General features: G+C 37.4%; 1 protein-coding gene across 1 annotated transcript in view; it reads right to left on the bottom strand.

Annotated features, from left to right (window-relative positions):
* The window catches only part of BARD1 (BRCA1 associated RING domain 1), an 87,466-nt gene that overhangs the window by 15,336 nt on the left and 57,541 nt on the right, over positions 1 to 14,589 (bottom strand). Inside the window, exons 7-9 of the mRNA XM_062191205.1 lie at positions 14,250 to 14,358; positions 6,796 to 6,928; positions 6,205 to 6,297 (exon numbers count right to left, since the gene is read on the bottom strand). Coding sequence (XP_062047189.1) covers positions 6,205 to 6,297; positions 6,796 to 6,928; positions 14,250 to 14,358 — 335 coding nt within the window. The remainder of the gene's footprint in view (positions 1 to 6,204; positions 6,298 to 6,795; positions 6,929 to 14,249; positions 14,359 to 14,589) is intronic.

Here is a 14,589-nt window from a genome sequence, read left to right on the forward strand (position 1 = left end):
TAAAAAAAAAAATCATCAGAAATTACTACAAAAGAGCTATGTGCCAAAAAACTGGGAAACCCAGAAGAATTGGATAGATTCCTGGACACATACAATCTACCTAAATTGAGCCTTGAAGACACAGAAAAACCTAAATAGACCCATTATCAAAATGAAAACTGAATCAGTAATAAAGTCCCTCCCAACAAAGGAAAGCACAAGACCAGATGGCTTCACTGCTGAATTCTACCAGACATTTAAAGAACTAAGTGAACTTCTTCTCAAATTATTCAAAACCACTAAAAGAGAGGGAATAATCCCAAATTTGAAGGCAGCAACACCTTAATTCCTAAATCCAGAAAAGACGCAACAGAGAAAGAGAACTACAGATCAATTTCCCCGATAAACATAGACAAAAAACCCCAGAGGCACAGGCAATCAAAGCCAAAATTAACAAATGGGATTATATCAATTTAAGAAGCTTCTGTACTGCAAAAGAAACACTCAAGAAAGTAAAGAGGCAAGTGACAGAATGGGAGAAATTATTTGCAAGCTATGCAACTGATAAAGGGTTAACATATTATATATATAAGTAGATTAAAACAGAATATATACAGATAACAAGAAACTATTAACTACTCATTTAAAGATACCTCTTAAAATTAAACCAAACTATATTTGCTTTTCACATTCAGATTTTTTTTATTTTTGAAAGATAAATTTATTTGGAGACAGAGCTATAGAGATACAGGGAGAGACAGAAATATCTTCCATTTGCTGGTTCACTGAGCCCAAATGACCAGAACAGCCAGGGCTAGGCAGGCCAAAAGCAGGAGCTTCTTCCAGATCTCCCAAGTGTGTGGCTAAGGCCCAAAACTTGTGTCATCCTCTGCTGCTTTCCCAGGAGTATTAGCAGGGAGCTGGATTGGAAGAAGAGCAACCAGGACTTGAAGTGGTGCCCATATAGGATGGAATTCCAGGTTACTGGGTTTAGCAAAGGTCCCTGGCCACTGTGGCTATTTGGGGAGTAAACCAGTAGATATGAGATCTTTCTATGTCTTCCCCTTTTTCTCTGTAACTCTACCTTTCAAATAAATAAATCTTTCAAAAAAATACATACGTCAATGGATATATGTCGTCATTTTAGTTTTATGAACCCTGATGATGCTCATGGTTTTATATTAAACTTCTTCACTATATCGTTCTCTAGATGGGAAACAATGATCATGGAATCGACTGAGGGTAAGAAAAAAGAATTTTGAATAAATAGTTATACACAAATAATTAGAGAATATGATTAAGATGGAATTAAGCTTCCAAGTGGAGATCTGTTAATGTCCAAAGAAGGATTACCTACATAAAAGGCAATTGAATTTCCTCACTTTTCAAAAGCTAGCACACAGTACAAATCTATATTTTGAAGAACTGCTATTCTTCTAGAGCTACAGGCTATTTGTAAGTGAAACAGCACTAAAAAACAGAATGATTATACTCTTAGTCAAATAAATGTTCTTTAAAAAATTAAAACGTAGAATCAAACATCACTCTATGTCAAAACTGGAAGCCCTAATAAATATGTTGTTAGAGCCAAACTAGGAATTTATGCCACTCAAATTTAGCAGTAGCTAAGCAAAATAAACACTGCAGAATTTCTTTTCTGTGTCTATTAAAAAATCACTCAATATAAAAGTATTTTTGCAGAAGTTTTATATTAGGTTTTTTTTTAATAACATAGACTATGATAATATTGAATTTTAAATAAAAGGAAAAGCACCATAGGAAACATTCTACCGCATTGACAAAACTGGAAAAACAACTTATACAACCATTGTAGTTTTTAAAAAATTGAGTTGTGAATAAAACCCTAGAGAAACAAGCCCAGTTTACAAAATTTCACAGCAAAGAGTGAAAAGACATTGAAATGAAGGCTGAAAATATAAATGTAAAATAACAGAATATTCCACTCATACCATCATATACATGTAGATTTGGGGTATCACAGAAAATACTGACACAGAGCATTAGATTTTATGAATTCATATTAAAACACCTATTATTATTTTGGCTAGTTTTTAAACCAACACTTGTTGAAAACATATTTCTTCATATGATGATACCTTGAATTGATTTATTTTACTTAATGCATATTGAGAAACAAGTTAAATTCTTTGAGAAAAGTTTATGATAAAATTATCTTAGATAAAACTTAGGTATAAAAAGCTTTTTAATAAGATTTTTGTACAAAGGTCCTTTAAACGTTTATAGAAATATATAATTAAAAGAAGTTTATTTTGCTACAGAAATTGTTTTGAAATCTGAGCACTGTTTTCTACAATATATATTTTTCATAAACTTTTTCAAGAACTTCTGTATTCTGTATTTCCTTTTATTTATTTATTTATCTGACAGAGTTATAGACAGTGAGAAAGAGAGAGAAAGGTCTTCCTTCTGTTGGTTCACTCCCCAAATGGCTGCTACGGGCCGGCGCTGAGCCGATTTGAAACCAGGAGCCAGGTGCTTCTTCCTGGTCTCCCACGCAGGTGCAGGGGCCTTTCCAACACTTGGGCCATCCTCCACTCCCCTCCTGGGCCACAGCAGAGAGCTGGACTGAAAGAGGAGCAACCAGGACTAGAACCTGGCACCCATATGGGATGCTGGTGCTGCAGGCAGAGGATTAACCAAGTGAGCCACAGAACCGGCCCCTCTGGATTTCCAAATATTTTTCATCAAAAACAAAGTCTCGACCTCAAATTTGATCATGAAGGTATCTATAGCTCTCTCCTTCCTGTAAGATGTAATATAAATATAGTTCTGTGAAATAAATTTGACAAGAAACAATGGCTGGTTCAACTGTATTCATTGAAGGACTGTTAGAATATTCATGCTAAGCCCATAAACTGGCATTGCAAGATACTTTACATACATAACTGAAAATACCTAAGAAAATAAGACATACTAATCAATTAAAACAGCCCAGATGTTGTGGCACAGCAGGTTAAGCAGCTGCTTGGCATGACTGCATCTCTGACAGGTGTGCCAGTTTGAATCTCCACTACTCCACTTCTGATCTAATTTCCTGCTAATGCATCCTGAGAGGCTACAGATCATGGCTCAAATGTTAGGGCCCCTTCCACTGACACAGGTGACCCAAATGGAGTTCTTGCTTCCAGGCTTCAATCTGTCCTAGACCTGGCTATTGTCGACACTTGGGAAATGAATCAGCAGATGAAGATCTCTCTTTTTCTCTATCTATATCTATCCTTGGCTGACTTTCCAGTAGATGAAATTTAACAATTTTTTGAAATACAAAATACTTTTCAATATAAAATTTGTAATAGTTGGGGCTGGCACTGTGGTGTAGTGGGTAAAGCTGACACCTATAGTGCTGGCAACCCATAAGGGTGCCCGTTTGAATCCTGGCTGTTCCACTTCTGATCCAGCTCTTTGCTATGGCCTGGAAAAGCAGTGGAGGATGGCCCAAATCCTTGGGCTCCTACATCAGCGTGGGGGAACCCGGAAGAAGTTCCTGGTTCCTGGCTTCAGACTGGCCCCACTCTGGCAGTTGCAGCCATTTGGGGAGTGAGCCAGTGGATGGAAGATCTCTCTCTCTCTCTCTCTCAGCCATTTGGGGAATGAGCCAGTGGATGGAAGATCTCTCTCTCTCTCTCTCAGCCATTTGGGGAGTGAGCCAGTGAATGGAAGATCTCTCTCTCTCTCTCTCTCTCTCTCTGCCTTGGCCTCTCTGAAACTCTCCCTTTCAAATAAATTAATATATTTCTAAAATAAAAAATATTAAAAAAAGAATGTGTAGACATTAAAAAGAACTTTTAATAGTTAAATCTGAATACAAAGGAACCAAATTCTTTTGTTCAATTCTTTTCATTTGTAAAATAGGTCCATTATCTATAGAGAAAATTTGAATTAAAGTTCCTCTTGCATCTATTTCACTTATAGTTAATCACAAAAAAGTTATTATTGAAGTTTTTAAATCCCATAAAGATCTTGTGCATCAATAACCTAATGGATAGACCTAACACAAGATCTAATTTTAATGTTATAAATATTTACAATTAGTTTTCAAAGATTTGTTCTATCCCACCTTCCTTTCACATACATGGTCTTCAGAAAGCTTTGAATAGCTCTGAAACACTTTTTAAAATCAAATTGAGGGGGGCTGGCATTGTGGTGTAGTAGGTAAAGTTGCTGCCTGCAATACCAGCATTCAGTATGGGTGCTGGTTTGAGTCCTGGTTGCTTTCCATCAGATCCAGCTCCCTGATAATATGCCTGGCAAAGCAGAAGAGGGTGGCCTAAGCTCTTGGGCCCCTGCACCCACATGGAAGACCTGGAAGAAGCTGGCTCCTGTCCCGTGGCCATTGCAGCCATCCAGGGAGTAAACCAGCAGATGGAAGATCTCTCTCTTTGTTTCTCTCTCTCTCTCTCTCTCTGTCTCTGTCTCTTCCTCTCTCTGTGTAACTCTGACTTTCAAATAAATAAATACATCTTTAAAAAGAAAAATCAAATTGAGATGCCCGGTACTGAGAGTAATACAGAAAATGTGAAAGAAATATTCATACATATTAAGAAACATAGTATTTCTGGGTTCTTGACTTCTTTGCACAAATACAGCAACCATATAAAATCCTATCTCAAACTTTGAACTAATTTCTCTGTGGGTGCTATATTACAAGATATGAGGATATGAACTTCAAGAAGAGGCCCCATCCATCTTTTATCCTAAAATAATCATATATATTAGAGGGTGTTATTCACTACTGTGAGAATCATCAAATAGCGCACTATTAAATCAGCTTGGGTCCATCAGTGATTCTATAAAAATGAAATGCCCAAGCCATTAAAGTGACAAAGCTTACATCTCTTGAAGGTAGATTTTTATAGAAATGAATCATGTGGACTGTATATGTAATAAAATGCCAGTTCACATATTCATAAGAATAAGACTCAAAATGAAGTGGTAAATGTCTTAACATTCAAAATTTCACGTGCTTCTTTATTACTGAGACCTTATTACTATGAAAATCTATTTCTTTCTATGCATTCATAAAGTCTCTGGCACAGGTTCAATACAAAGGCATCCATAATCATGGAAGCATTTTAAATGAGTTTTATGAACACTGAGGTTCCATAGATTTGAAAGAGAAAAGAAAGTTCAAAAATGAGAGACAAGAAGAGAAACTTTTCTCCCAAGTGTAAATGATCAATCAGTTCAATTATTCACCAAACTTCTCAAACTTTTTGCAGGAGGGACTAATGAGAGAGATTGATGTGAACAGGTGGAGTGGCACTGTTAGTCATGGTCACTTAGCTGGAGCACAGGGCATCAGTGGAAACCAGCATCACAAGAACAGAAGGGAAAGGGACACGAACACCAACTGTTGAATAGAAACTGTAATATAACTGAGTCATCGAACCGCAGATTAGTTACATAATTAAGATATTGATCGATCAAGTGTTCTACTGTTAAACCTTCAAAGCACAAAGCCATAAAAGCAGGGTTTTTAAAAATGAATTTTAATCTACCATTGCTTCTCAATAAAAAAGTTTCATTAAAAACACTGACTATTCATTTATAACTTTTTAATTATTTATTATTATAGTTAGTAGAGATTGCAAAGAATGCAGAGAAGTCCCACAAAACCTTCCACCAGTATCTAATTTTAACACTTCCTATAACTATAGCATTATATCAACAAACTAACCTTTACACAATAACACTATATGCACTTTCTTTCTATTGTAAATTTAAACAAACTCAAGGTTAAGAAAAGCAAACAAGTAATAGTAGGGAAGGTAAAAGAAAGTTTGTAAGGTGGTAGTGTTTGACTTCCTACGAGAAGAGAAGAGGGACACATTTCCAAGCAGAGTTGAGATAATAGTGTACTCACTACAAATCAGGCAGTCTGAATTTCCCAACAGTTTCTTAAAACTACTGAATTAGCTATGATAGTAAAAGTGTGTTTCACAGGTAGCATTTTTCCAGTCTTACAGGGAAAACAATGAGCTACTTTCATTTCATAGATCTGTTGTGGGAATTTACTCAGAACATCCATATGATACCACTGATATGAGATGCTTCTTCAAAATGCAGTGACTATCAAAGGTAAGGAAAATTAGCCTAAGTTCCTCATTAAAGAGAATAACGCACTATGAAAAATGAAACAAATCTGGTTAATTCACAATGCAACTATTCAAATCCAATACTTACATTCAAATTTTAGGATCCAGCATCCATTGAGAATTCCCAGCATACACTTCAGGGTACTTTGAAGTGTGCCACCAGGAACAATGACATGAGTTACTAGAATATAGGAAAAGGAGAATAATTCTTTAATTAGTCTGGCTTTTTATAACCAGTTAGTACATAGTTTATAAACTTGAACCTGAATTTTCTTCAAAGGCAGTAAGTATAAGACTTATTTAGTATCATTTTCTAATGTGCCATCTATAAGAAAAATCAGATCATAAACCATGTATCTCAAGGCCACATTAGTAAAATCAAATTTTTCTTTTATTTTCAAATTACAACTAAGGAATTATGACATTACACAGTACCACAATTTATTTGTCACTAGCAAACTCATAAATTTGCTCTTAAAATATGTGCAAGGCTTTAAATTTTACATTTCCTAACTACATTAAGACTATTAAGTGGTTTATTACTGTAAAAATGTTTCAGATTTATTACAAGATGCAAAGTATATAGCCATATATCAATGGTTAAAACATGTATAAATTATCAAAGGGAATTATTACCTATTTAAAATATATTTTACTAAAAAAAATTCAAAAGCCTTACCTGTACTGTCAAACTCAGTACATTTTTTGGCTTTGAGAATTGCTGCAAGCTCATCGAGCATTTTCTGTTGTTCTGAAGAAAGTCCACTGCCTATAAGTATAAGAGGTCTATCCCTACGATGCCCAGTGTTCAACTGTCAATGAAAATGGAGATGCCACAGTATTAACAACATATTTTTCCCCTCTGCCCCACTTAGTAACAACTGCCAAATCACAATCAGGGGTTTTCTCTCAGCACCAGCTATCAAATCCTGGCCCCACTGCCTAAATAATCACATATGTTAATACATATGGACTTTTGAAAGTGCTTTAAAATAAAGATACTTTGAAGACTAGAGAAAGATATTAAACATATTTACTTGATAAAAACTTGAATTTCATTTCTTGTCTTCTGCTAATTCTCAATAGTTCCCCCAGAATCTGCATTCAATACCTGATGTTCAATGATTTTGAATAATTATTTTTTTTCTATTTGTCCCTCAAAAAAATTTTACTTGGAATAGCTCTCCATACCCAGGGCATGTCGTTTCCTTCATGGGAATTGAGTCTCTCTAGGGTCTTATAATTTCATTCTGTCACCAATGAGCTCTTTGTTTCCCTCAAATACCTCAAGATATTGATTTAAAATGATCAATTCTCTATCTCTCTTCCACTAACTTATTCCAATAGTTAAATTCGCACTTGTCCTGTTTGATTTAAACTGAGATTATCTGGAAAAATAGGGAGCATCAAGGCTTCCAGAACAATGTTGATCCTAAACTAAGAGAACAAACTTTTTAATCATCTAAATAGCAACCTCTCAAAACAAAGACAAGATGAAAACAGACAGAAGAATTCAAAATCAGAGGTCAGATTTAAAAACACTAAGAAGTCCAAGTAGTTCATGAGAAGGAAAGAAGTGCTCTGACTAGCAAAGATGAACATTTTTACTTTAATATTTAGACGTGGAACTTACAAGAGACAAAAAAGGATAGAAATAAAGGGAAGACATGGATGGACGATGGATGGCATGAAAAGATTCAAAGAAGCAATGAGATAGTGACTACAACAGCAGTCAACAGAAATTTAATAAATGGAATTACAATGAAAGTTAGTCAAAAGTTATCTAATAAAAGACAAGCAACACTCCAGCAAAGAAAAAAAAAGTAAATCAGCATTACCTTATCAAAGGATAAAAGTATAAACAACACTGTCGTTTTTAAACACAGAACATAGTGCTTTCACATGTATATATGTACATAGATATACTAGACATCTATCTGGGTTTTCAAAACCTCTGAAGAACATGAGGAAAAGAATGGAAGGATGCACATGAGCATAGATTAACAACGAGGCAGGACAGAGGTGGCATTTAAACATTCATACCAGATATATCATACGGACATATCAGAACAGTGATAATTTAATTTATTCAGTCTAACACCTACATCTATTATATCGAGATCACTGACTACAACCATAAACAGAATGATCATTGTGATTTGTTCACTCAAAATATATTAGAGTCTGCTATGTATTAAGCAAGTGATACAAGACACTTTTTAAAAGACTTCCATAGTATTCAAAGAACTTCAAAGTTCTGCTATCAGAATCACTTCTTCCTCTACGGTCCATGTAGCAAAGGTTTCTCTGGACATGCTATGTACACTACATACCCATGCCCATGTTATACGCATATTTCTGTATATGGATCTTTCCTAGATACTAAGTCATGAAATGATATAAGCATATCAAACCCAAACACTCTCATAATATGAAAATAAATTGAGTCTATCTTATGGATTATTCAATCACTATAACATAATTTAAAAAACACTATTTTAAAAATTATTGCCAGTTATATAAATAAGTGCCATACAAAAATAGCTCTAAACAGAACACATTCTTCTCAATTTATTTAACTACACCTCAACTACCTTAGTTTTCTGCACAAAACCCAAGAGTGAAAAGATATCATTTCTAAAGATAGCATATGATACTATTTCTACAAGGAAAGCACCAAAATGGGTCAAGCATTTTCCTATCATGGTTTCTTAATTTGCATTAAAAAAGGAACTGGCACTAATTTCTCGCAGATAAGAAGTGCCATAATAAAATAGAAAGGAAGCAGCTGTCAAAGCCACATGTCTGAGGGGGTAGGGCAGACTGGGGCCTGGGGATTGGATTTGAATGTGCAGAGGTCTCAGAATCATAAAGAAACTCTTAAAAAATAATTTAACACAGTATTTCTTCTTAGGTAAAAATTTTAGATTCTTCATTAATGAGTTTATCAAAAACAGAGTTTAAAAAATCTGAAAGAATAAATGGACAAACATCCTGCTCAAAAGGGATAAGCACAGAAACTGCAAAATGAATATGGCAGGCAGCTTGTAAAGTCTTTTAGAGGTTGCTTCTCAAATTTAAAGCAATACTTTCTGATAGCCTATAAACTTTAATTGAAACAAACAAAAAATTCAAAATCGAAGTAGAAGGAATTAAGCCTCATCCACCCTCCCCTCTATATGAAGTTCTTTGAAGCAGCCCTTCCAAAGAGCTTAGAAGTCATTGCATTGAGGATTCCAGACTCAGCTTCCAGCTACCAAACACTTGTTCTTGTTTCCAGGGCAAGCACGTGGCATGCAAGGCACTCCAGTGCTCACTCATGCACTCAACACACATTTTTGGTGCACTTGTGGTTTCCAGACACTGTTCTCAATGATAAGACTACTGCAGTAAATAAGAAATCAGTCCCTGACCTCACAGAGTTTATATTCTATTTGAGAGCAAAATCACAAATAAAATGTAGATGACGCCAGATGCCAAGTTGGAGGGCAGAGGAAGGGGTGAAGCAGCACTGACAGATCTGAAGGGGATGAGGAAGGGAACTATCATCCTCAAACTCTAATATCATAAAGATATCTCGGGGCCGGCACTGTGGCACAGCAGTTAAAGCCGCTGCCTGCAGAGCCAGGATCCTATATATGTGCAGGATTTGAGTCCCAGATGCTCAACTTCCGATCCAGCTCTCTGCTATAGCCTGGGAAAGCAGTGGAAGATGGCCCAAGTGCCTGGGACCCTGGGCCCGCATGGGAGACCAACGGGAAGCTCCTGGCTTCAGACTGGCTCAGCTCTGGCCATTGCAGCCATTTGGGGAGTGAACCAGCAGATGGAAGATCTCTCTCGCTCTCTCTGCCTCTGACTCTCTGTAACTCTTCCTTTCAAATAAATGGATGGTTCTTTTAAAAAATAAAGATGTCTCTACTTTTGACACATTTAAAATAATCTTTCTCCAGCTTTTACATAAAAGGAACATGGTCAAATAACAATGTAGTCATGTTATGTTCTGCCAGGAGAGTTCAAGAACAAATGAATAAAATAAGCATCAATTTATATTATAAAAATGGTGGACTAAATGAAGACTGACCTGAGATCTAAGAAATCTGAGTTCTAAGTAATACACTTTTTTTAAAACCTTTTATTTAGTAAATATAAATTTCCAAAGTACAGTTTATGGATTACAATGGCTTCCCCCTCCATAACTTCCCTCCTACCCACATCCCTCCCATCTCCCTCTCCCTCTCCCATTCCATTCACATCAAGATTCATTTTCAATTCTCTTTATATACAGAAGATCGATTTAGTATATATTAAGTAAAGATTTCATCAGTTTGCACCCACACAGAAACACGAAGTGTAAAATACTGTTTCAGTACTAGTTATAGCATTACTTCACATTAGACAACACATTAAGGACAGATCCCACATGAGGAGTAAGTACACAGTGACTCCTGTTGTTGACTTAACAATTTGACACTCTTGTTTATGGCGTCAGTAATCTCCCTAGGCTCTAGTCATGAGTTGCCAAGGCTATGGAAGCCTTTTGAGTTCACTGACTTCAATCTTATTCCGACAGGGTCATAGTCAAAGTGGAAGTTCTCTCCTCCCTTCAGAGAAAGGTACCTCCTTCTTTGATGGCCCCATTCTTTCCACTGGGATCTCACTCACAGAGATCTTTCATTTAGGTCTTCTTCTTCTTCTTGTTTTTTTTTTGGCCAGAGTGTCTTGGTTTTCCATGCCTACAATACTCTCATGGGCTCTTCAGCCAGATCCGAATGCCTTAAGGGCTGATTCTGAGGTCTGAGTGCTCTTTAGGACATCTGCCATTCTATGAGTCTGCTGTGTATCCTGTTTCCCATGTTGGATCGTTCTCTCCCTTTTTGATTCTATCAGTTAGTATTAGTAGACACTAGTCTTGTTTGTGTGATCCCTTTGACTCTTAGACCTATCAGTGTGATCAATTGTGAACTGAAATTGATCACTTGGACTAGTGAGATGGCATTGGTATGTGCAACCTTGATGGTATTGTACTGGAACCCCCTGGCACATTTCTAACTCCACCATTTGGGGCAAGTCCGATTGAGCATGTCCCAAATTGTACATCTCCTCCCTCTCTTATTCTCACTCTTATATTTCACAGCGATCACTTTTCAGATCGGTGACAACTAACTGAGCACCGAAGGGGAAACCTGATGAAGTAAAATGGACACTATGAGAAACAGTGACTTGATCAGCCCTTGTCCTGACTGTTGATGTACAATTTAATACTATATCCCTTTTAGTATATTTTTTTGTTCTAGTACTATTGGTTGAACTCTGTAATTAACACACAATTCTTCTTAGGTGTTTAAATTTAACTGGAAAGTAATACACTTTTAAAAAATTATGGCTAGTTAGTAACTCTGGGCAATCACAGGCATTCTAGGTCTTACTTTTCTCATTTGTTTTGTTTATTTTTTCTTTTTGACAGGCAGAGTGGACAGTGAGAGAGAGAGACAGAGAGAAAGGTCTTCCTTTTTGCCATTGGTTCACCCTCCAATGGCTGCCGCGGCCGGCACATCGCGCTGATCCAATGCCAGGAGCCAGGTGCTTCTCCTGGTCTCCCCTGTGGGTGCAGGGCCCAAGGACCTGGGCCATCCTCCACTGCCTTCTTGGGCCATAGCAGAGGGCTGGCCTGGAAGAGGGGCAACCAGGATAGAATCCGCCACCCCAACCGGGACTAGAACCCGGTGTGCCGACGCCGCAAGGCGGAGGATTAGCCTGTTAAGCCACGGTGCCAGCCTACTTTTCTCATTTGTAAAATGAGGAAATTCAATTGCTGACTTCAAGGTTCTCTTCTAACTCATTATTAATTTTTCTCTTTTTTCTTTTTCTTTTTGCTTTTTTTTAGTTTGGGGCACATTTATAAGGCTGAAGTCTAAAGCAGGAGATAAAGGGTTTTCTAAGTCGAAGGGTAACTTACCTATAAAAGCACCTAGGACTGCATGAAATTCTAACCTCCTTTGGCTGGTGCATGAAATTCTACTTACCGTTGGCTAACTCCTTATCATAACTAATGCCATCAATCAGTACTTCACTGCCCTTGGTAGGCATGAAGTCTCTGAATGAGACTGGACCTCAGCTCATTCCTTTCTTTTACTTCCTCCTGCCTAAACAGTTACTAAGATACAGTCAGTCTCCTCCCTGTTGCCTCTGCTCATGCCTCCAACCCCTGTTCTTTTCTCCATCCTGCCCTCGCTAAGACCAGCTGTAATTCCAGTCCTCACTATTTCTCACCTGGACTCTTATAGCAGCCTCTCAATCAGCCTTCAGGCTCACCCCGCTCCCAGCTGTCCCTTACAACAGTCCCACTGCAGTTACAAACACATTGAAGGGCCCCATGACGTAGAAACTCTTTATCAGGAAAGTTAAGGCCTTTCACAGTCTGATTCACACCAAGCTCTTCACCCTGAATTCCTCTTTAACACACTCCTCTCACACTAAACTCCAGTTTCTCAAATGTCTAAGGTTCTTTATGCCACCTCATCGCTGAGCAGCTGTTCCTGAGATTTAAACTGGTAGGCCCTCTTGGTATAGCTGACAGCAGTGGACAATGCTGGTTATCCATATGAAGTCCACTCCTCACTTCCTCCACACTCACAGAAGCCTAATTCTGTTCAGGTAGTCACTCTATCTCCACCCTGGTGTGATCAAAACCAATCTGTGAACAGTCTGATCAATGACACAGGAAAAGTCCACGCCAAGCCCTCTATGGAAGGCTTTCCTGCCTCTCTTTTGGCTGGCCATTTTTACATCTGGACTTGGGGCAAATATTCATTAACCACAGAGGGGAGATGAGTGAAGACAAAACCACCAAATGAAGGATGGCCAAGTATAAACAGAGAAAGATTTGGGTTCTGGTGCAATCACTAACTGCTGAATTAAGCAATGGCAGAGCTGATCAACACTGACATTGTACTAGATACCTTGCTAAATTTTTTTCCGTTTGAGTCAGACATCTTTGACACCTTCTCCATGAAGTTCTCCTTGATCCCTACCTGAAGTTGGCTTGGTTTTGTAAACATAACACAATGTGTAGACAATTTTTTACAACTGTATTTTCTACTAAACCATGGGTCTCTAAGGCATAGTCATTCTTTCCATTCTATCTCTAGCTTGTACCTCTCCTCTCAAATTGATTTACACACACAACTACCTGCTCAAACATCACTATTTTTTGTATTACAGACATAGAAATGACATGCAGAACCACTGATTTCTTCACTTAGCAGCAAACGGTACCACCATCTACTACACTGCTGTCATCATAATAATCTATTAGAAGGTCCTGTTGGTGTAACTCAAAAATATATACTAACCCTCATTACTTGTTGTCATCTCCTCTGCTACTACCTTAAACCAGGTGATCATGGTATTCCTCTGCTGTCACTGTAAAAACAGTCCTGTGTGATATCTTGCCCTGCTCTCATCCCCACAGCCACTCTTCTACAAACAGCCAGATTGAATGTTCTACAGCAAAAATGAAGCATATCATTCCCTTGCTTGAAATCCTTCCAGTGGTTTCCCATTACTCTTAGATACTCACTTTAGGAACTTTCTAAACTTCAAATATGCTCATCCACTGACTGGTCTATATACCAGAGCCCTCCAGGTCAGCTGGCTGCTCCCCTTCAGCATCCTGGTTCTAATTCTATCAGTCCTTCAGAGGCCTCCCACAATGAACTGAGCTACACCAGTACCCTTCAGGAGCATACCACTTCCATCCAGTTATGCGCTAAAAAATCTTTAAAGCAATCACTTCAAAAGTTCATGAAGTTATTGAATATTAGTTTACATATTTACAGTCTACCTCTTTCCTACCTCCCACCAGAAGGTAAGCTACTGGAGAATAAGAGTCCTAACAGTCATAGGCATTGTGTGTACATGCTGCCTAAAGGAGAGAAGCAGCTCAATAAATACTGCTTGATAGTCTTTCTCTGATTATCTCTGGGAATCCACTGTAGTTAATACTTAGGAAGTACTCAATAATTGTTTGGTGAATGAAAAACAATTTGCTAACTGGAAATGTTTCCATTATGTTCCTTTCATAAAGCATTTCAATAAAAGATATAAATATCCCAAAGCCAAATCCATACTTACTACCAAGCCATGTCTAGTTGAAGAAGATTCATTCTTCTCTGGTAGCAGCAATAGTGATTTCATATTTTCATTGTCTGTATAATCCACAGGCCGCAGACCAAATATGTTACTGTAAAATAAGTGCAGATGGGCTTAAGTAAATAAAATGTGTGACTTGATTCTTAACTAAATTAATGCACTCAAGGAACAATCTTGTCAATGTCTGTATTAACATACAATTTTAACTTAAAAAAAGGACTCAGAATTCACATTAGGCAGAAGTAACTAACATCAAAAGCTGCTGAATTCAATGGGAAAAAGATGTGAAATTTTAATTTGACACTAGATCATTACAGGATGT

Source organism: Lepus europaeus, chromosome 1 (genome assembly GCF_033115175.1).
Source record: "Lepus europaeus isolate LE1 chromosome 1, mLepTim1.pri, whole genome shotgun sequence".
Classification (NCBI taxonomy): Eukaryota; Metazoa; Chordata; class Mammalia; order Lagomorpha; family Leporidae; genus Lepus; species Lepus europaeus.